Below are 22,319 nucleotides of genomic sequence, written 5' to 3'. Positions count from 1 at the left end.
TGGTTCCAGTTGCAGTGTTTATAGGTCTGCAGCAGAGCCCTACCCTCCTCACTGGATGTGTGGGATTTTAAATAGCCGTCGGCCGGAGGAGTGAACCCTTGCACGGTGCCTGATAAAGGCAGGGTACTTTCATTATTGGCTATGAAGTTTGTCTATCTGCTGCGGCTGCTGCTTGCGGCGCATGCGCAGGAGATTTGATTCCGTTAGCTGTCAGTAGAATGTTTTCCTCCCCTCTGTGGACCAAACTCAACGCAGCGAGCGGCTGGCTAGCTTACTAAAAGTGTCCAGAGGTGACGCGAAACGACACACTGGGAACTTTTTGGACTTTTTAAACGGCAATAATGTCTATAAAGAGCTGTTTGCGGAGATTTGAATGCGAGTACAAACTTGGAAACTACCGCCGGACGCACTCACGGTAACGTAACTAACGGCTGCTGAAGTTGACGGTTTCTTTACAAGTTTGTCGCCGTCCTTTTTTTTTAAAAAAAGTGTTAGTTTAAAAGTTTTGTAAATTTCAGCAATGAAAAAAGTATACTTGTAAGTGACTATTAGTAATGGTAGCTACTCTATCGACTGGCGGAGCCTAGAGCCGGAGTCGGACAGGATTTAAAGGAGCCGGACCGGTAGCCCGGCGGCTCCGTTGCGATGGGCAACCGCGGGATGGAGGAGCTAATCCCGCTGGTCAACCGGCTACAAGACGCCCTGAGCAGCGTGGGGGAGAGCTGCAGCCTCCACCTGCCGCAGATCGCCGTGGTGGGCGGACAGAGCGCAGGCAAGAGCTCCGTCCTGGAAAACTTTGTGGGCAGGTAAGCCACGCATAGTAAACTCTGAATGAACTGTTCAGCAGAGACATTATCAGTTTACACAATCCCTCTTAAGTACACTTGGTTAAGGTGTAAGTGCAGGTGCCTACAATTTAGATGTGCTGGTTATCCGGGTTTATTAATTTCTGCTAATGGTTTTAGTGATATTAAAGAGTGATATAATTATGCTTTATAGATCACCTTCAAGGCAATAAGAAGAAGAATTTATGGGGGTTTCCTGGTTGTGAATAACCCCTTTTGATTTTTACCTGCCCTAGAGCAAAATCCATGAACTACAAACAAGTATGTAACTTCAGATCTGATATAAGAAAGGCAGGACCCTTCAGTTTTTATTAATGGATTACTAACATGTCAAACCACAGTAATGATTATTTGTATTTATTTATCTTACCTGTATTTTACCAGGACTATTCCCACTAAGAATCAGAATCTCTTTTACAAGAAAGTCCCGGAGAAGACAGCAGCACAAAAAGTTGCGCTTAAAGGAACAAGAAACAATTTAAAACAAACAAGCAACTTGATTTGAAACAATGAGCATATTACAGCAACATACAAATTACGAGTGTTTGTTACAGAACATGTCCATTCAGTTCTCAAATAGTCTTAAATCCTGCTCTTATACATACCTCTGTCAAGTAATCAAGTTTAAATTGTCTCTGTAGCTCACTCCAGCATCAAGGTGCTAAAATGTTGAAAGCACTCTCACCAAAGACAGTGCTGGATCAAGGAACTACATACAAAAAAAGGACGAATGTATGGAAACATGGAAATCGCCATATTGTTTTCATTAATGGCTTATGACTCATCTTAAAAGCATTAGTAAAGCCATTAGTTACCACTTAAAAACCTTGTTGTTAGAGTAACATCCACAAGATATAAAGACTGAAGGTAAAGTCTATTATTATCGGTGTATATCCAGTCTATGCATTAAACTTATAAATTCCTTTAATTAGTTGCCCTAAATATATGGAGTGCAAAATAATAAAAAAAAAACAACTCTTGGATGACTCTAGTAACATAGTTTAAAGTCCATAAATTATTATCAATGAAAATGTGATACTTGATGTCTGTATTGTAATAAGAGAGGATCTTTCAAAATCTGAATGTGAAATATGCTGGTATTTGTAGCATCCACATACTTTTAGCGTGCAGATGGTATTTTCATAGCTCCAGCTCCTCAGCTAAATCTGATACCGAGTGAGCAGATTCCCCCCCCCTCATTTTATAAAGAATATAGCCATGGCAACTGTGATTCAGGGGGCTAGGTCGGGCTCAATACACAAGGATCTGTGTTCCACTGAATTGAAAACAAGACTTCAGGCAGCTACTTTAACCAATAACAGCATCTCCACGTGCATCTCCACCCAGCACTTAAGATATCGCTGGAGGTGCTGCTGGTTTGAAGTGGTAGATGCCTGAGGTGCCAGTGTCCGTGTGACAGCAGCCGTACAGCAGCTTATCTCAGTGAAGGGCTGTGTGTGTGTAGATGAATCATAACTTCCTAGTCCCTCAGTCAGCTTCAGTCAAAACTTTGATTTGTAGATTTGAATTCACATGTTTTTCTCACTTTCACTAACCTCAACATCCTCAACATTTAGCAGCCCACCGAGGAAGTGGTTAAGGTGCTGTTTAGATACAAGTTTCAGTTTGAGACAATGAGACTAAGTATTTCCATCCTGTCAGAAAAGAATGCTGGTGAGTAATTCAGACGTTTCTTATAAGACAGAGGAGTTCTGTTAACAAAAGGAGACCAATGTATTGTCCTCGGCAGAATGGCCATGTAGGTCAGAATGTGTGTAGTAACTATAGAAGACTGTTGATGCTCACTTTCCTCAATGTGTAATGGATATTTCTTCACACACCTCAGTTCTTTGTCTCAGCTGTGACTGTGTTATGACATCCACTTTGTGGGAGTCCGTGCCAGCTTTTTGATCTGGGACAGGATGCAATAAAACAAACTTCCTGAGTCTGATTATAATAGGAAAGAGGATCATTTTTTTGTTACCCTGTGCATTGTGATTCTTTATACCTAACGCTACATTTAGCTTTTAGTTTTAACATAAAATATTTAAAATATTATCTTTATATATAAAGACTAAAAGCTAAATGGTAAATATTTCCTTCTGTCAGCCTTCCTGTTGAACTTCCTGATATTAAAGATAGTATGACTAAAAAAAACCTACTGTGCAGATATCTGTAATGCCTTTACTGGGCATTATTTGAAAGTTATGTTTAATTGCCTTACCTGTGCACAGACAGTAAAGTCATGTACAGTAAATAACTTTTTTAGACTAAAAAAAGTTTCCATTGACATCATGCAATGGTAGTTATTGTGTATGTGTGTGTGTGTGTGTTTGAGTGGGTGTGGGTATATCCGCCTCCAATTCAGTCTTCCTTCTCCAACAGAGACTTCCTTCCAAGGGGTTCAGGAATTGTCACTCGCAGACCTATAATCCTCCAGCTGCTTAGTGGTAACACGGGTAGGTAAGACACACTCATATTCACCCCTCCAGCCAGCTGCATTCTGCCGTTCTTACAAGTGAATTAAAAGCTGCCACCAGATGGCAGCATGATATCTCTCAAATGTCCCAGCTTGTAGGACAGTGTGGTAATTGGAATTTTATGGTCAGATCATGTCCTGTAATTTTTGGCCCTCTTGCTTTGGTGTAGAGAAGCAAGGTTAGAGAATAGCATTTTAATCACCAAATACAGAGTAATCTTAAATGTTTTAAAATTTGTTGGGAGATTACAATTACAAATATAAACTTGATTTATCAGCATTTATGTATCCTGCTGTCTTGTGGCATGAATCACAGTGTCTGTAACCTGTTCTGTTCAGGATTCTCGGAAATTTGGTGCTATTTAGTGAACCAGCCTGTTCAACTGGTTGTGAGCAGAATCACTGTCATCAAAGGAGGGCATTGCGTAATGCACTTCGACCTGTATAATATGACAAACCTACTTCAGTTTGCACTTCAGGTTAAGGAAAACCTGCTATTTTTTTGTTCTAGCTGTGAACTGACTTTTCAGATTCCACACTGATTTATTTTGGTGTCCAATTGTTCCAATCATCAAAATTGTGTGCGCAAACTGCAATAGAACCAGTTGTATGCCAAAATATGCCAGCTAAAATTTAGATGCACTGGACAGGCATGACATTCCAAAGATAGTCCAAAGTTATGATCGAGTTATGTATCTATCATTGTGCACATCATTGTTCACTTGTGTTTTCTTTACCAGAGTACGGTGAATTTCTCCACTGTAAAGGGAAAAAGTTCACAGACTTTGATGACATCCGCAAGGAGATTGAGGCTGAGACAAATAGGCTCACAGGATCCAATAAAGGCATCTCGTCGGTCCCCATCCACCTAAGGATTTACTCACCACACGGTAACACAGTGTGTATTTGTGTGTGGTTGACATGGAATATCCATTAACTGGTGTAAAACGGATGACCTTTATTTTTTTGTGCACTTCTGCATGTGCATTTGTGTGTTTTCAGTGCTGAACTTGACTCTCGTGGACCTGCCTGGTATCACCAAGGTGCCTGTAGGCGACCAGCCAGCTGACATAGAGTACCAGATACGAGACATGATCATGCAGTTCATCTGTAAGGAAAACTGTCTCATCCTGGCAATCACGCCAGCCAACACTGACCTGGCCAACTCTGATGCACTCAAACTGGCCAAAGATGTTGACCCACAGGGTGAGCCACGTGTGTGTGGTGCATATAGTCATATAGTTTACTGTGTCCTAAAAATGTGGCTCTACACCCTGGTGTTTTTATTTGGATTAATTATCACAGTATTGCAGGGAAAGATTTACATCAAACTTTTGAAGTTGCTGCCCAATATTATTCTTATTTCCACAGGTTTGCAAATCTGTGGAGTGTATAACATTTAATTTTTTTTCATCTTCATTTCAGGCCAACGCACAATTGGTGTAATCACTAAACTTGACCTAATGGATAAAGGAACAAATGCCCGGGAAATACTTGAGAACAGGTTGCTTCCCCTACGCAGAGGTGTGCTGCTTGTTTTTGTGTGTGTGTGTGTGTGTGTGTGTGTGTGTGTGTGTGTGTGTGTGTGTGTGTGTGTGAGAGAGAGAGAGACAGAGACAGAGAGTGTGTGAGAGAGGGGCAAAGGACAAGGCAAAGCAAGGAGCTCCTGTGACAGTGTACAGACTGTGTAAAGCACCACCAGGTGCTGGCTCCTTCATGCTTCTCCTACAGTGCAAATGCATTAGCCATGGAAGCCCGCTGAAATAACTGTTGTAGTAGCAGCATAGAGCTGAAGCATTAGATATGGAGCCTGGTGCTATTACATCTATTACTGCACCAAATAGGGGATTTGGCCTGCTCTGTACCACAGGCTTTGCTGTTGCACAAACATATTCATTTCCTACACATATGCTACAGCCTTAAAGGCGGTCTGGGCACAGTTCCCAAGGACACGTCAGAAAATGCAAGTCGAATTTGTCTTACAGTATATCAGAGTCCTTGATTGTTCCTTCCTCCTGTTGCACATTGTCCTCCTTTCAGTGATCCGGTGCTCTTCATTTCCCCTCTCACTTCTTCCTCCCCAGGTTACATAGGGGTGGTGAACCGCAGTCAGAAGGACATTGATGGGAAAAAGGATATTAAGGCAGCACTGCTCGCAGAGCAGAAGTTCTTTCTGTCCCATCCGGCCTACAAACACATGGCTGAAAGCATGGGCACCCCGTATTTACAAAGAACACTTAACCAGGTTAAAAACGCACATACAAATTCAAGCATTGGAAATTTATTACAGTTAGATTGTGTCTGTGTTGTTACTGATCGTTTTTGTTTGCAGCAACTGACAAACCACATCAGGGATACTTTGCCAGCTTTCCGCAGTCTTCTGCAGAGCCAGCTTCTGTCCTTGAACAAAGAGGCTGAAGAGTACAAACAGTACAGTCCTGATGACCCTGCACGCAGGACCAAGACACTGCTACAGTCAGTCAGTCAGTCATTCTGAATGTGTGCGCATACACGTTTATTTTTCTTCTAGTTATTTATTGGTTACTGTTTCTCCTGGTCTCTGTGTTTCTGTCCTCTAGGTCAGTTCAGCACTTGGCTGCTGACTTTGAGAAACTCATTGAGGGCTCAGGCGACAAAATAGACACTGTCAATTTGTCAGGAGGGGCTAAGATCAACCGAATCTTCCATTCGCACTTCCCCTATGAACTGATCAAGGTATATTTCTATGTGTACAAGGTTCTTTGTATTATGTGCATGGATAGCACCTGTTGCCAAGTAGGTCCATGAATATTGAATGTGTATGACAGTGTGCTGTGTTTGTCTTTAGCTTGAGTCTGATGAGAGGAAGCTGCGGCGGGAAATCAACTATGCCATCAGAAATATTCATGGTGTTAGGTGAAGTATAATGTTCTGAGCAAATGCAAAGGGTCAGATGTTTTTACATAGTTTACATCATCCTGATATGATATTTTATGTGCAATGCAACCAACTTTTTTTGTTTTCTTCCCTTTAGGACAGGTCTATTCACTCCTGACATGGCCTTTCAAACCATAGTGAAGAAACAGATTTCAAGGCTAGAAGGGCCGTGCATGAAATTTGTTGACATGGTCAGTCAAGAATTGATAACCACTGTGCACCAGTGTATCAGCAAGGTATATGCATGTGTGTGTCAGGCACTTGTGGGATGAGCTGTATGTTTCAGGGTTTTTAAAGCTATCTGACATCTGGCCTGTTTTCTCTTTGTAGCTCAGTTCCTTTCCCAAACTGCAAGATGAGACTGAGAGGATCGTAACCACTGAAATACAACAGCAAGAGAGTAAATGCAGGGAGCAGGTCATTCACACACAGTTGGACATTTCATTCAGGAATTAGATTAAGATAAATTTACTGGTTTGTTAAGTTTCTAAATGTCATATCTTTTGTTCTGTTCAGATCTTGTTGCTAATTGACATACAGCTCGCATACATAAATACCAAGCATGAGGATTTCATCGGCTTTACTAAGTGAGTAACCTAGAACATTTAATCTGTAAAGTATATTTTATTTCTATCAAGTCCAACAGTTTGAATAGATCTTTCTCTCTCTCTCTCCCCCAGCGCCCAGCAAGGCTTCAACCAAATCAATAAGAAAATTGTTGCAAGGATGGCAGGAAACCAGGTAAGACTTTCAACTTCATTCATAATGAATACATCTTCAGAGGATGCGTGCAAATCACTTTTGATCTACATAAGTGTCACCAGAAGGGTCAACTACCAACTAAAATAACTTAGTTTTATCCACAGTTTCATTCCACGAAGACCCTTTTGCTTTAGCACACGTCTTGTTTACCCTACCTCTTATTCAGAATAATCTTTAAAGCAGAACAATACTGTATGTATATGTATATATGTGTGCATGACCATGTGCTCATCTTATGTGATGGTATATCTAGGTCTAAACACTCAAAACTGATCCAGTGGCTTTTCTGCAGCACAGCATGTAGTGTGCATGGTTATGAACTACATTTATTTCCATCCACTTAAATTTTGTGTTTTATAATTTTCAGTGATGTCATCGTCCCATGTGTTTTTCATTATTTAGCATTAACTGACGTAGCTGCAGACAAATAGGGGATTTCTGTGATTCTCATGATCAGTCATCCAACCACAGTTGATGTTGGCTTTTTACAGGAATGCTGTCAAGCAGCAATAAATGGTTTTTTTTGTTTGTCTCAGCATAATATGATTACTGTGAAACAAAATATTAATGTGACACATTTGAAAGCAAGGCTAATTAAAAGCACGATCCCTGTTCAACTGGGTATAATCAGGAACATTGATGTATGATGATGGCATTAGTTGAGCAGCAGTACATTTTAACCACAGCTTGTTGTCAGTCATTAACATAATCTTGTATGTTATTTTGATACTAGAGCTCTACTGAAATATCAAAAACATAATCTGAACTCATAATAAAATGTGAAAGATAAACTCCACTTTAATGTTACTCCCTTATCTCCTGTTTCTCTCCAGGGTGTGGCCCCTCTCTCAAGTCTAATAGTAGGAGACCGATCACTCTCAAAGCCCTTTCACTCACTGCTGCCTCTGCTGGAAATATTTCTGTGCAGGATTCAAATTTAAGGGTTGTGGGTTGGCTCACTACTGATGGCAGCAAACGTGCTCACTGCTCTGTTAATCATGTTTTTCATCACTGCAACTTATGCGCTTCTCATGTTAAACACTTTTTTCCTCTCAGTTGCAGATTGTGGTGTGTTTCTCTGTCTGTCTCAACCTAATCATCTTTTCCTTCTGCAGTTTAAACGCTGCAGATATGAATATTTTCCAAGTTTGCCGGATGTATACATCTTTTGCTTCCTGTTCCCTAATTCATCACACTTCTGTCTTTAGGTGTCTTCCATGCTGTTTTTCTTGTCAAATGTGTTTGCTCATGTTTGTTACTTTGTCTGCCTGTGCATCTGTTATTCTTTTTGACCACTTTACAGCCCTGTGGCTGCATAATCTTACCGCTGATCTCATAAATGTCTATTCTATTCTCTCTCAAATCTTTCCCTTCAATGTCAACTGTTTGTGACCTTTACTCTTATTTTTATCAGCAAGGTCCACCGTCATTGTGTGACCTATGTCACACACCTTGTCGTCTAATTTTCATTGCAATGGTCCTGTCAGTTCTGCTATCTGACTTCCTTACCCTTGGCTGTTGTGCAGGTCATACGCAAGGGCTGGCTGACCATCAGTAACATTGGCTTCATGAAGGGTGGAGCCAAGGAATACTGGTTTATCCTCACTGCCGAGAGCCTGTCCTGGTTCAAGGATGATGAGGTGAGGCATTCACACTCACAATCATGCTTGAAACAAATTGATGAATCCAAGTCATGTAATTTGAGCAATATTGTAGATACTTTATAAATAAGAAAATTGTGAAGTCAAAACACAGCAGTACACTGACAATAAATCATCAAAATTTTATTAACACACACCTCAGCTTGAAACAGCACGTTAATTGAAAATTTGAGAGATCATCTGTTCATATTGTTGTCACCGTTCCAGTAAAGCACCTGCAGTTTTAGCACAGCAAGTGGAAGAGCTTGTGGCCGTCTGTTCTGATGTCAGTGGGGCTGCCATCTGTCTGCCTGTCTGTGCCTGCTGTACAGGAGCAGAAGGTCTGCACAGCAAGTGTAGACAGGCAGACACACCACAACAGTCTCATCCTGTCACAGTTGATGTCATAGGAAGAGGAAAGGGCAGAGTACAGGATGTGATGTCAGAGGAGGGGAACACATCACATTTGTATATTGATAGAGAGAGGCAACTGAACACAATCACATCTGGATGACTGTAGATCATGCGGTTGTAGATGAGATTGACTTGTTGTTTGACAGACATATTGGAGTGGATCCTAGGATGCTTTTAAAATTAAATTATTGTTGTGGTAACTGCACTAACATGGCTTGAAGGCCGTATTTTGGATAAAACTAAACAGACATGTCCTTTATTGTTGCCATAAAATGCACATCTAAAAGAGCATCTTTAACCTTGTTTTTCTGTCTAGCGAACAGTTTTCTTTGCTTCTCTCTCCTGCCACCTGGATCTGTAACCGAGCCCCTCCGTTTCCCCCATTCATTCCTCTGACGCCCCCCTTCCCATTCGTCCCGCTCTCCGTTCGCTCTTCCCCTTACTCCCCCTTTTCTTCCTCTTCTGGGAGTTCAGGCATTTTTGGAGCGGCTCACTCTGACACAGCTGGAGCTGCCCCAAGCCAAACTAAGACACACACACACACACACACACACACACACACATACATGCATGCATGCACAAACACACACACTGCGACAGACTTGTATATACAGTATACAGTACACATGCGGAGTCTGATGTAAACAAACTGGCATGCAAATAGTGGAGAAAAATATACACTTACTCAGATAGACACACAGCCACTTTTCAGATAAACACTGGATCACTTGAACGCAGTGTTCCCAGACACAGCCCCAGGCATGCATATTGTACACACAGTGTTATAGGTTTACAAATCAGCTCACACAGACTTAGCACATCTGTGACAAATAACACTAAGACAAACAAATATCTGTTGACCACATCAGAGCAAAAAAAGTTTGGCTGTCTGTGGACGAGACGATGAGACATGTATGTCTCACTGCAATGACTGAAGCTAATGTGAAACTCTAAACCTTTTCACTTAACTTTGGTTTGGTTTGACGAGTCACCCTTAGATCTTTATCAGCTGTGTTTGGAGGGCCTGAGTGCAGCGTCAGTCACCCATATTATCACAGAAGATCAAATCTACTGGCTTGCCACACGCATCTGTGTGTACACATGAGCACGCACACACACACACACACACACACACACACACACACACAAGCCAAGCTTCTGCTTCTTCTCTCTTACAGTTCCCGCTCTCACTCTGCCCGCCCACACTACCTCCACAAACATTTCTTTTTTCTACCACTGCCCCCCCCCCTCCTTTAAAAAAAAAAAAAGTCTGTTTCTTTACCTCTGTTGCCTTTTCCTCCTCCTTCCTCTCCCTCTCTCTGTCTGTCTCCCCCTCTTTCTCTCTCTCCCCCTTTTCTGTGGTTGGCAGTCTCCCTGGGACTGTGCACATTCCTGGCTGGAAAATCTGAAGCTTTGTCCAAACACCAGCTTCCAAGATCTGCCCAGAGAAATCCCACATGGCTGTTTCTACACTGCAGACCTCCCCTTTTGACTCCCCCTTTCTCCTCTCAACTCCTCCACAGTCTCTCGTACAAATCCCCCCCACCCCCCCCCGACACCACCACCCTTTCCAAACTTCTCTCTCCATCCTTGTGGCGATTGCATCTATACACTCCAACTTTTTAATGTCTTTAAGGCCTTTCTGTGTGTCACAACAGTTGTAGCCTCATACTGACCTCATACTGAGAGTTCAGAATAATAGTTCAGAGTTTAATCTCCACAGCACACTGAGCAGACATACATTCCTTCGCCCCTCGACTGCCAGGGCTCCACCATGCAGTCTGAAGAAAAACAGATGGCTCATGCCTATACACTTAATCTACAAGCTTGCTGCATGTGTGTGTGCGTGCATGCAGGTGTGTGTGTGTGTGTGTGTGTGTGTGTGTGTGTGTGTGTGTGTGTGTGTGCGCGCGTGAGAGGCCTGTTCCAAATCTCAGGTCCATTAGTCTATAGGAAGAGGAGACACAGCTTCAGACACAGCAGCTCTGATGTATGATACTTTAGGACCACCCTGACATTACTGGGAATGTAACACACATGCACACACAGACACACACGCATGCATATACAAAAGGTAGCCATGATGTCTGTGAACACAGGAGTTAACACACTGTCACACAGATTGACATGCAGAAACTTGGATTACCCAATGAGAGAAACTCAGAAACAAATTACTTTGGCGCTTCTCGACAATGAATGTGGGGAAAAGAAGTTCAAATAATTAGTCAGTCACAAGTAATGGCTGTTCTTTGCTCAGATGTGCTGCACTAAACTGCTCTGACTTTAACGTATTTATCAGTCGCCATTAACAAAGCGCGACAAAATGGATGTCGTGATGCTTAATCTAGAATCAATGACTGCATTAAAAAGCTCAGAGGTAAAAGCTCATGATATTATATGCACATTTAAAGGCATTTTGACATCAGCACCAACATCAGAGAATATAAGACCCAAGACTGGCTTCATAGCAGAGTACATGCAGGTTTTCACGTTGTCCTGAGTCACGCTGCTGAAGCACTTCCTTGCACAGTCTAACCAATGTGCAGACTACTGTACACCAGTAAGATCCTGAACAGGTAGTCTGAACACTGGGATGACGGAGCAGGACTCTTCTCACACTTTCTCCTCGGCCTCGCCTTTTCCCACTGGTTGTTTGCTAGCAGTCCAGCCCGCGGCGGAGATGAGTTGGCAAAAGATTTCCTCTGTTATTCTTTCTTATCCTGTCTCGGTGCTGGGTCTCAAGACGAGGGGTCTCTCACACACATCGGACGTCCACTCCTATGTGTGTTCCTCCTCCGGAGATGTTCGCGTATCTCGAATTGGGGCGTCCGCAGGGCTGCCTCCCGGCATAGTATCCAGTCTTGACGTGGCACATTCAGTCATTGAGCAAGGGATCTGCCTGTTCACTTGGGGAAGGCATAAGGAAATTCTGGGAGTGAGAGAAGGAGAGAGAGAGTTAGGGAGGAACTTAGCAGCCATATATGGGTTGATGGGACCCATGGGGAATCAACTTTGGAGTGGTCTGTAGTTTCTCCCCACTTCTCCTGCAAACTCTCTCCTGCTCTCTATGTGTTCCTCAATCCTTCCTCTTCTACTCTAGCTAAATCCACCTCCCTCTATCCCTCTATCCACCTCTATCCCTCCTCTTCCTCTCTTCCTCATCTCTACTTTCTATTTCTACCCCATCCAAGCACCCTATACTCTCCCCAGTCTCCTCCCCCTCTGTCTAAAGCGATCCCAGATGTTGCCGAATGGGCGCCAATCGCGTTCTGTCATTTTTTTTTTCGGCCTCTGTTACAGGAAGTGGGCCCCTTTTGAAAAAAGGAAAGAGGAACGAAGGAAGAGAGTCGTAGGGTTCAGGGGAGCACTGAGAAAGGGAAGACCAAAATGTAATTCCAGCACGCTCACTCACTCCCATACCACATGTGTGCACAGAATCAATTGCAGGCGCGCACAAATGCATCCTCACATGCTTTTAAGGACATCCTCTTTGCAGGCATGTCTATGGTAGCCTCTTCACCTCATCCAAGGCTGTTTTTATTACCAGCCTTTCTGGAAGCCCTCTTCCCAAAGGTTACAAAGAGGGAGCCGGCCGGGGAAGAGGGATGAGGGGGAAGGGCTTCACTTTAGGAGAAATGTTGTGTTAGAGTTTGAGTCTGAGTAATGACTTTCACATGTGAGCCCGGCCTCTCTCCCTCTTTTTTTTTTGTACTCCTTCTCTCATTCCGTCCCTCCCTCCCTACTTCAGTCCTCTGTACCCTGCCTCCATACTGTCTGGTTCTCCTCACTCTGGCCGCTCCTCTCCTCCCAACTGTTCTCTGTCATTCATAAGTCCCCACGGTGATGACAGACTATAGACTTATGGCACCTCTTTCCCCTTCTCTCTCCCCCCTTCCACTGCCCCTCTTTCGCTAGTTAGTGCATTTATAATGCGAGACAGGCAAACACATCATCCGATACGTTCCACATCTCAAGTCTCTCGGCCCTTATTCTTCTCCAGGGACCGGCTGAAAAATATTTACTACCAGACATACAACTATTTTAGCTGAAGCCCCCAGGTGAACTTTCTTCAGCCTCTGTTGTTTTTTGCTATCAACACCTGTGTTGCCTCTCAGTGATGTCATATTTTACTCCGCATACCTCTGTCAAAATTTATCTCTCCGTATTCTGTCTTTTCCAGGAGAAAGAGAAGAAGTACATGCTTCCCCTGGACAACTTAAAGCTCAGGGATGTGGAGAGGGGCTTCATGTCCAGCAAATTTGTCTTTGCTATCTTCAACACAGAGTTAAGGTTTGTGTGTGTGTGTGTGTGTGTGTGTGTGTGTGTGTGTGTGTGTGTGTGTTTGGTTTGAGGCCTGTGTTTGTGTTTGTGTTCATGAGTCAGAAAAGGGAGTTCTGTTCTTGTCACCTGCTCGTTTAAGTTTTAGGGATATTTTGCAAGGGTGGACAAGTCAGAGGAGGAAAGGGAGGAGATGTCAGACTGGTGTGTTGCCCTTCCCTCGACCTCCTCTGTTCAACTTTGCCACCGGAACTAAAAGGATATCCAGTGGGTACTGTAGGGGTTGGTTTTTTTTTTGCCTCTGAGTATATGCCAGGCTTTTGAGGGCAGGGCTGGATTTGGGTTTGCTGGGTTTATGTGTGTGAAACAGATTGAGAAAGACAGAGAGACAAAGAGAGAGCATAAGAGAAAAGGAGAGAGAGAGTGTTTAGGAGCTGGAGCGGACCCAAAGCCTGGCTGATTGTACCAGAGCATGTGGGCTTTGTTTATAATTCTGTGCTATGCTGCATTCGGACACACAAACTGGATTTGCACTCGCGCGCGCGCGTGTGTGTGTGTGCATGTGTGTACATGAGTTTGCCAGTGTGTGTGTGCGTGTGTCTGTATAGACCACAGCATACCGACGGCAGGCTCATTAAGCAGCTAATCAAAGCCAGAGAGCTTGGATCAGAGATGAGGCTGCTCTTGTTTGGAAAGAATTGCTCGACTCACCACAAAAAGGGGGGAGAAAGAAGAATTGGAAGGGTTGAGAGGAGAAAGAAAGTGGGAGAGAGAGAGAGTATCAGAGCCATCGGCCAGGAATGTGTCAAAGTCTGTCCTATGGCGCCCCCCCCCCCCTTTTCCTGCACCCTTACTCTCTCTGTTTCTCTTTCTGTATTTGCATGTGTGTCTGTGTGTGTGTGTGTGTGTGTGTCTGTGTGTCTGTGTGTTTGTCTGTGTGTGTGTGGCAGACATTGCAGTGGTTTTGTCCCTGTCTGACAGTAATCAAAAACCTCAGGAAACTCTTCAAATCTAAAGCAGTCGAGGCTCTGCGCAGAAAATTCCTCAAGATGAGTTAAAAAAACTCACTGCCCACGAGTTGAGGAGAGCGTAGCAAAAGGGACGAGGAGAAAAAGGCGTCGCTGTGAGTGATAAATCAGCAAAAAGAGCAATTTTATTGTGGACTCGCTGGTGGATACCAGTGTTAGTGTCCTGATTCTAGTGTAATAGCACTCTAGTATTGTCATCCTTGGCCTGGCTCCCTGTCTGTTAGCCACCACACCCTGACTTATTAGCCTCACCCATCCTAGCCCAGCCATAAGCTCGCAAGCCTGACAGCCTATTTCTTGATCTTTCTATCCCCTTTTTCTTTTTCCATTTCTGTTGTCTCTCTCATTCTTACACGCACAAAGGTTTCACATATTTGGGGTTAATTGCTATGTGCTCTGAATGTGAGAAGGGAACAACAAAAGGAGGAAAGAAACAAGCGAGTGATTAAGGAAAAATGTTTAACAGATGGTTCACAGCCTGCTCCAGATCCTTTGCTTGATTCTTACTTTGCAGCGCTGCCTCCACAGCCACAGCACAGAGATATGCTGGTGTGAAGAGGGAAGTGAGAGGAATGATGGAGGGGAAAGAGGAGTTGGGGAATGAATAACATGGAGAAAATAGATGATGGAGATAAGGGGATGAGTTGCAGGGAGGTCATGTCAAGCGCAGCAGTTAGGGAGAAATAAATGAGACTGTTTTATTTCGCTGCGTGTCTGTATGTGTGGATCTGCTTAGTAGCAAGTGCTAGTGTGTGTTTCTGCCCTTTAAGGATAGTACCAAAGCCTGTTCTACCCTTTCATTCATCAAGCACCTGTGAGCAATCTGTGGTTCTCAACGTGGGGCTGACTCATGGGGCCCTTTTACACAAAACCCAATGACTTGTGTTCCCCGTGTGTCAAGTCACTTACACAAGATGCAGGAATGGGACAAAGGTCAGCCAGCTCACTACTTACGTAGGTGGCTTATATCCACATACCTTACATCAGATAACACATGTTTAAAATGAGCTGATTTGCTGCGTTAACATGTTCAATGGTAAAAAAAAAAATCAGATCCAGCTTTCTATCAGATTTTCAACCAATATATTAGATTAGATATTAGATAGATTTTCAGATATTAAGATGATCACAAATGTGTTGGTATGTGTTCAGTGACCTGTTTTGTAAATTAAAATTAGGCTGTGATAATTTTACTTTCAATAATTTTGTCTTACACATGTTTTGAAATTTGGTAACTCTTCCCCACAAAGTTTCAAGGAGTCTTGTATCTTCTATTTTATAGCCTTTTTTAAAAATCTGGCACTAACTCATCCAACATAAAACGTGTGTTTGATTTATATCAGGGCTGTAGCACTGTACAGATATTCACAATGATAATGATATTGATAATGAAATATTGACATTATGATAATATTGTTTAAATAAGACATTGCCACTTAAATCATTTTTTTTCCTTTATGTTCTCGCTTCGTCACAGTGGGTGGTGGTAATGCATCTTAACTGTGGTTTCATATCACTATAAAAGTGAAAATGTCATTAAGTGTAAATGTTCTTAAAGATTAAGTTGACTGAGCATTCTTTTATTTCATATTTTCTGTAGATATTGGGAGAATATCGTTAATTCATTAGGCCACATGACTTGTTGAGTGAAAATCTAATGTTGTGACAGCTCTATTATGTATAAAGACATTTTTTTGCATTTTAATTTTACAATCCATTCATAGCATCATGCAGAGAAGTTCTGAAGTATCTGGAGAGAAGTTTTCTCAGTTATCAATAGATGTGTGCTCAGGTGACTTTTGTCTGTCTGGTGGATACAATTATATATATAGAAATAAAACTGAATCAGAGACTATAGCTTCTTGTGCAAGGAATGCATTTAATTCACGTGTTACACCTTGTTCTAGTAATGTTTGGCTTGTACACAAACTCTGTCAAGGGGCAAGTGTAAAAAGGGTATTAAGAAATTATCCATGTGGTGTTAACGAACTAACTGATAAGAGGTGATCGGCATCGGCTCAAGAGTAACAGCTCTCAAGGTAAGTGTTAGATAAAACTGTGTGAGACATACAGCGTATGTCTGAGTCTCAAAAAATTTGCAGGGGACACTTTTTTTGGTAATACTAGGGATCAATTTCCTCTCCTCCCACAAGACGTGGAGCAAGACTTGTTTTGTTTCCTCTGGAAGTGAACGTGGTGAGAGTGAGGAGACAGCGTAAAGCTAAAAATGACCGAAAACATCAATTGCTCAGCTGAAATTATCCCACGCATTGTGACTAAAACTCTGGCTACATCTCTAACACTGTGAAACCAGTAATAACATGTCATTACTAAAAGGTCGGGGTTCTTATTCTGGATATTGCATGTCAAATTTAATCATTCAGCACTGTGCTCCCCTGTTTTATACTGTATTTTCTAATGCCTTAAGTAAGTTTACCAAACAGTCAGCCCCCCCTCAATTTGGTGTATTTGTTTAAGGTATGCATGGTTATGTGGTTGCTACCATGTTTTGTGGATGATTGTTATTATTGGCTGGGAAGCGTAGTTTTTGCAGAAGTCTAACACTATTGCACTGAATTTGCAGGAACGTGTATAAGGACTACAAAAGCCTGGAGTTGGCCTGTAACTCTCAAGAGGAGTTGGACAGCTGGAAGGCGTCTCTGCTGCAGGCCGGAGTCTACCCTGAGAAAGTCACCGTTAGTACTCTGACCCCTAATTCTAACTAATTAAACCCAGCCGTGACCTCCGCCTCTGGAAGCTGCACCTGTCTGCGCCTTACCTTTGCGTTGTAGGCACTCGGAGCGTTTGCTAACCTCAAACCCTGGCCGTAACCCCTTGCCCTTCTCTCCATGTTCCCCCATTTCTCCCCCTGCCAAAAAAACGAAAAAAGCAAGTCCCCCCACCCCTTCCATTGCGCTCTGTTGTTGGCTCTTTAGTACAGAATTCTTGGCTCATGATGTCACTCCAATATGTGTGCATGTGTGCGTGTGTTCTAGTCTGTTTCTAATCAGCAGTTCCTCGTCCCTCACCCACTCCCCCTTTTTCTTCTGCCCACTCCTCCTCACCTCCCTCTTTTGTGTTCCCTCTGTTCTGCTCTCCCTGCTCCTATTGCAGTGACTCTATACTTCACAGGCATAGAGTAGATGACAAGATATTGTAATGGATATAAGACTGATCTCTATGGCCTCGTACATCTGTATTAGCATGAAATTACCAGCTGTGTTACCCCAGAAGTCCCCGCAGCACATGGCGGCCCCGGTTAAAAATACAAGGACAATCTGAGTAGTTTCTCTCAACTCCATCTTGTTTTTCTGTCCCATAGGTGGATGAGCAGGGAAATGGAGCCCCTGAAAACTTCACAGACCCCCAGCTCGAGCGCCAGGTGGAAACCATTCGTAGCCTGGTTGACTCCTACATGAGCATCATCTATAAGACCATCAAGGACTTAATGCCAAAGACCATTATGCACCTCATGATCAACAGTGTAAGCTATACAGACCAGACTCCCCCTACAGTCAGAAAACTGTTATAATCTTGTTTGTACAGTTGCATCTCTGAGCTTCCCTTTGAGAAAGATTTAAGTTCAGAGTTTGACACTAGAACCATTCACTGATTTTAATCTGCCTAAAAGCATGATTTGTGAGGTCACAGATAGCTTGGACGCCAATCTTGGTCCAACATTCCAGCATACACAAGTATGATGTAGGGACTTCAAGCCTCCAGTGCACAGACACTGAGAATGGACTGTACAGTGAAGTAAGAGACATCTCGTTTCTAGAAGTTAAAAGTGCAATATGCAAGAATCAGCCATCTGTTAAATATATCCTCCAAACAAAAAGGGGCAGTATATCACCAGATTAACTACTGCTAACCGTGTTCTGTTTATATGTCTTGACTGTTGCTATTGTTACCTCAGTTAGCCATGCAGCTAGCTGAAGTACTGGGGTGAGTTATCACCTTGGCAGCACTGGGAAAAAAGTATTCAGGCCTGCTAACTGGTTAGCATGCTAACAACAGTATTTTCTCACATTCTGTTGATAATTTTATATATTTGCATATTTGTATATTCTGTAGCTTTTAATGAGGGAGAAGAAACAGGTGCCATTTTGAGCATTTTAATGTGGTCACTATTCTTTTATTCCTGCAAAAACTATTTCAGACTCACATCAGAGACATTTTTGTGTGGCTGAATACATATGTGGTCTTTAACTTTGTAATAATTTCCACCCTCTTTCTTTAAATTTTCCAGCCAAAAGTTCACTTAGACCGCAGCCAAATCCATAGTCCCTGCTCTGCCACACAAGTATTCATCATTTGAAGTCCTGTTTGAGCATATTCCAATGACTTGAAAAAAGAACGACATACCATAGAAAAAACTATTTTCACCACCCCTTTAACAATTTAGATTCATAATCCCAAATCAGAGTGTAGTATCACTTTACAAAGTTTAACATTTTGACTCGTCACAGCTGTTTATAATCCCTCTCTGTAGGTGAAGGAGTTCATTAGCTCGGAGCTCCTGGCTCAGCTCTACGCTCTGGGAGAATGCTCAGCGCTGATGGATGAGTCACCAGAGCAGCAGAAGTACCGAGAGGAAGTGCTCCGCAAGCACGCTGCCCTGAAGGAGGCGCTCGCTGTCGTTGGAAAGATCTCCACCTCTACCTGCACCACCCCTATGCCTCCACCTGTGGACTCCTCCTGGATACAGCCCTCCAGGTACAGACGAGCAGGTGCTTTGATACATGCAGTAGACAATAGTGTGCCTGTCTCTTAATGACCTCCTCTCCACCCAGTCTAGCGACCAGTGGCAAGCCAGTGGTTCGTGGCCAGGCTCCATCTGCTCCTCGGGTGCCCGCTCACATTGGACCCACTCACTCCACAAGCACTGATGGCCTTCAGCACCTCACGGGCCAGCCCAACCGCCCTCCACCTAGTGTGCCAAGGTGACTCAAAAACTACACAATTACAGCTGACCTGTTATATTATGATGACCTCCAGTCAGTCACTCAAACACGCACTGGCATTTATGCGTGTACACACACAGCAGCATACACACAATCAAACCTTGCGCTACAGAGGCACCGGGACAGAGGGAGTTGTTATTTGAGCTGGGTGGGGGTCTGCTGGAAAAATGTGTTTCTCATATTCTCTTTCCCATCAGCCTCTGCAGACAGGACTTCTCTCTGTGCTGCTTTCTACTGGAGCCAGAGACAACAGGCTGAGCGCTTTGTCAAGTTTTCATCTTTCCCTCTGTCCTTCATCCCCCCTTTTCTCTCTCTCTCCTAGCATGCATTTGTTTTATTGCCTTCCCCAGTTTCCCTCATGCAATAACCGTTATTTTCCCTTTTCCCCCTTCTTCTTTTACTTGTACATTTCTCCTCTTTCACTGGTTCCTCCCCTGCTCTTGGCCTGTCTCTCCTTTTTCTCTCTGCCTCATTTCCTCTGTGCTCTCCAATGGTTCTTTAGGTTCTTTCCCGCATACAGTCTCCTTCTTTCCTGAATCTTTCCATCCAGCCGTGTGTCTTTTTTCTTTTCTCACTCTGCCTCTCCCCTATAGATATACATGGGGCAGGAGGGTAATTCTATAAATCTACCTTTTCTCCCACATTTTTATGTTGTTCATTGTAAAGCCTGTTAATGTTGCAGATTATGGATTGTGTGGCATTATGGCAAATTTAGTCTTAAACTTTAGAAATAAAGATGTGGAAAATATATATATGGAAATCTGGCAGAATGAATTTGGATTAGCTCCTGGTTAAATTGCGCATCTCTCCAATATTTCATAACAGATTTCATTTCTGTAACCAACTGCTGTTTTACCTAAACTGTTGTAATCTCTAACAACCATTATGTCCCACCCTTATTCACAAAGCCTTTCTCTCTTCTTTTAAAGACCATATAAAACCATACATTCTCCATGTAATAGAGACGTAAAAGTCTTTATATCTTTCATTTAATTTTCTGTGGATGTTCTGTTAATGTTGTCCTATCATATTGATTCTTGTAGTAATAACTTTAATCTGATCTTTGCAGGAGGCAACCTCCAGCCATCCCAAATGTGAAATAACCGAACACTTTCTGTTCAGAACTCCATTACCCATCCACCCCCGTGATCCATCCAGCTGCAGCGGACTGCTACCCAGAGACACCCGTTGACCTGTGTGATGTGTAATCCAGCTGAAGCACTATGCTGGGCTTCGCTCCGTCTCCTCTGGGAGCTGCTGTCTGCAAAATTCACTGAGGCTTGAGCCTGTTTTGTACATAATATCATTGGCTATAAAGGCTGGAATGTGCTCGACCGTCTTCTGACTTTTCTCAAGTGCCTGAACTTTGTGTAAATAAAAAATATCAATTCAGAAGTATTACTGCAAAAAGAGAATACACATGCACTATTTTTACTGTTTCTGAATAAACAGGTATTTTATTTTTGAACATGTAGCCTCATGTAGTCTCTTTATTTTAAGGTTTGAGATGAAATAAATATGTATTGCTCTGGTATGTCTCCTATGAATTAATGTATTACTGATTTTCTCCATACCATTTAAACTTAGCTAAAATAGAATAATATAGCAAATAGTGGTGCATGTTAGCGGTTTTCTAAATGAGCTCCAAGGACATATAAGGGGGACATACAGGTGTTTTTTAGAGGTCTCCAGCAAAATGTTGATTCAATTCCAGTTACGTCTCTCTTGAATACTATTTACCAACAAAAGAATTTAGCTGATATTAATGTTTAAGAAGGAGTATCAAATGTTATCTCTCATCCTAATGTAGAAACCAAAAATATTTTTTTATTGAGGGTCCAAAAACACAACAATGGAAGTGTTTTGGCTTCAGAGGTGGAAGAAGTACTCAGATCATATGTGTTGTAGAAATGTTACAAGCAGGCATTCCAGTTTTTAGTTAAAGGGTAACTCTGTTTATCTTTCACATTAAGTCTGTTTACAGGTCTTGGGGAGTACTATATGTGAAAAAGAAGTAAAAGCCTTTGGTGGATCCAGAGGAAGCTGCACGTAATCTGATAAATCTCCTCCAGTGATGTCACCTGGTGGGTAAGTTGCATCATGGGCAATGTAGTCACCAGCTTTTGAAAATTAAGAGGAATGAGTGGAGTAAGAAAGCTGATATCTTTAGTTTTGCTGTATAGATTTTGACAATAGAAGGATTTCACGTATGCAGTAGTACTACCAAAAACCTGTAAGCACAATTTAATGTATACATTTGGTGCAGTTACCCTTATAGTGTACGTACAAAAGCATTAGCCTCACCAATAAAATAAAAGCAGTCATTAAGTATTTTTAGCAAAGGAATATGTTTAAAAATTGGCCATATTTGTTACTTGTCTTCTTCTCCCTCTGTTGGAATTCTGCTCAATTTTCATCTATTTGATGGCACTAATATTATTTCCAGAATGCCGAGAAATGCAAACATTCATACTGCAGTCTCAAAACTTTCTCAATGGATGGTTGGAGGTTGGGGGGCATGACGTCAGTATTCCTAAAATCCTGGCCCTGTTAGAAATATAAACATATAACAGTGATGTGTTCATTATTTAGGCTATTTGTTTATTTACTTTGACTGCTGCAGCAAATAGGTTTAAAAACGCACATCTCTTACTTTGAAGGCGAACAGCATCTGTTTCCGCCCCCTGACTTCCTTGTTCAATAGTCATTGTATAAGTTGGACAACTGGTATAATTGAAAGGTCCAACAGAACAAGTGTTAACAGCCTTTCTGTTGTGTTTTTGAGAGCCAGGAGCAAAACAGCCTGGTGTGCTGACGTGTTATTATTTTTACTGTATCTAAACAAGAACAAACATGAAGTGGGTGTCACAGAGTTCACCTATGCTGTTAAATAACTACTTACGTTCCATGTGAGTGGCCAGAAAGCTGCTGCAGTGCTGCTCTCTATGGGCTGAAAGTTTTAAAGCAGCATGACTATAACAGGTGTTTCTCAT

General features: G+C 42.5%; 1 protein-coding gene across 8 annotated transcripts; it reads left to right on the top strand.

Annotated features, from left to right (window-relative positions):
• The first annotated feature begins 52 nt into the window (after positions 1-52).
• dnm3a (dynamin 3a) lies at positions 53-20,800 on the top strand. 8 transcript variants are annotated; one of them, XM_037114055.1, is made up of 22 exons: positions 53-415; positions 588-806; positions 3,231-3,304; positions 4,065-4,214; positions 4,327-4,530; positions 4,750-4,848; positions 5,409-5,569; positions 5,657-5,799; positions 5,904-6,039; positions 6,152-6,219; positions 6,338-6,476; positions 6,571-6,657; positions 6,757-6,827; positions 6,921-6,981; positions 7,836-7,862; positions 8,529-8,642; positions 13,237-13,346; positions 16,947-17,058; positions 17,685-17,846; positions 18,855-19,078; positions 19,156-19,305; positions 20,396-20,800. In XM_037114055.1, the coding sequence occupies exons 2-22, from the start codon at positions 646-648 to the stop codon at positions 20,427-20,429; spliced, it is 2,487 nt and encodes an 828-aa protein (XP_036969950.1). In that variant the 5' UTR covers positions 53-415; positions 588-645; the 3' UTR covers positions 20,430-20,800. The 8 variants fall into 8 exon arrangements, 6 of the variants coding, with proteins under 6 accessions (XP_036969950.1, XP_036969951.1, XP_036969949.1 ...); XM_037114056.1 differs by having other exon boundaries at positions 562-806; XR_005077642.1 differs by having other exon boundaries at positions 53-806; positions 19,161-19,305.
• The last annotated feature ends 1,519 nt before the right edge of the window (positions 20,801-22,319 follow it).

Source organism: Acanthopagrus latus, chromosome 11, assembly GCF_904848185.1.
Source record: "Acanthopagrus latus isolate v.2019 chromosome 11, fAcaLat1.1, whole genome shotgun sequence".
Lineage (NCBI taxonomy): Eukaryota > Metazoa > Chordata > Actinopteri > Spariformes > Sparidae > Acanthopagrus > Acanthopagrus latus.
The sequence above is the reverse complement of the archived record's forward strand: the minus strand, read 5'-3'. Positions and strand labels throughout refer to the sequence as shown.

Bases quoted from the DNA above. Each gene is read 5' to 3' on its own strand.
- dnm3a (XM_037114055.1), top strand. From the start codon at position 646: ATGGGCAACCGCGGGATGGAGGAGCTAATCCCGCTGGTCAACCGGCTA. The intron at 17,847-18,854 runs GTAAGCTATACA...CCCTCTCTGTAG, and splicing joins TGCACCTCATGATCAACAGT to GTGAAGGAGTTCATTAGCTC. The intron at 19,306-20,395 runs GTGACTCAAAAA...TGATCTTTGCAG, and splicing joins CCTCCACCTAGTGTGCCAAG to GAGGCAACCTCCAGCCATCC.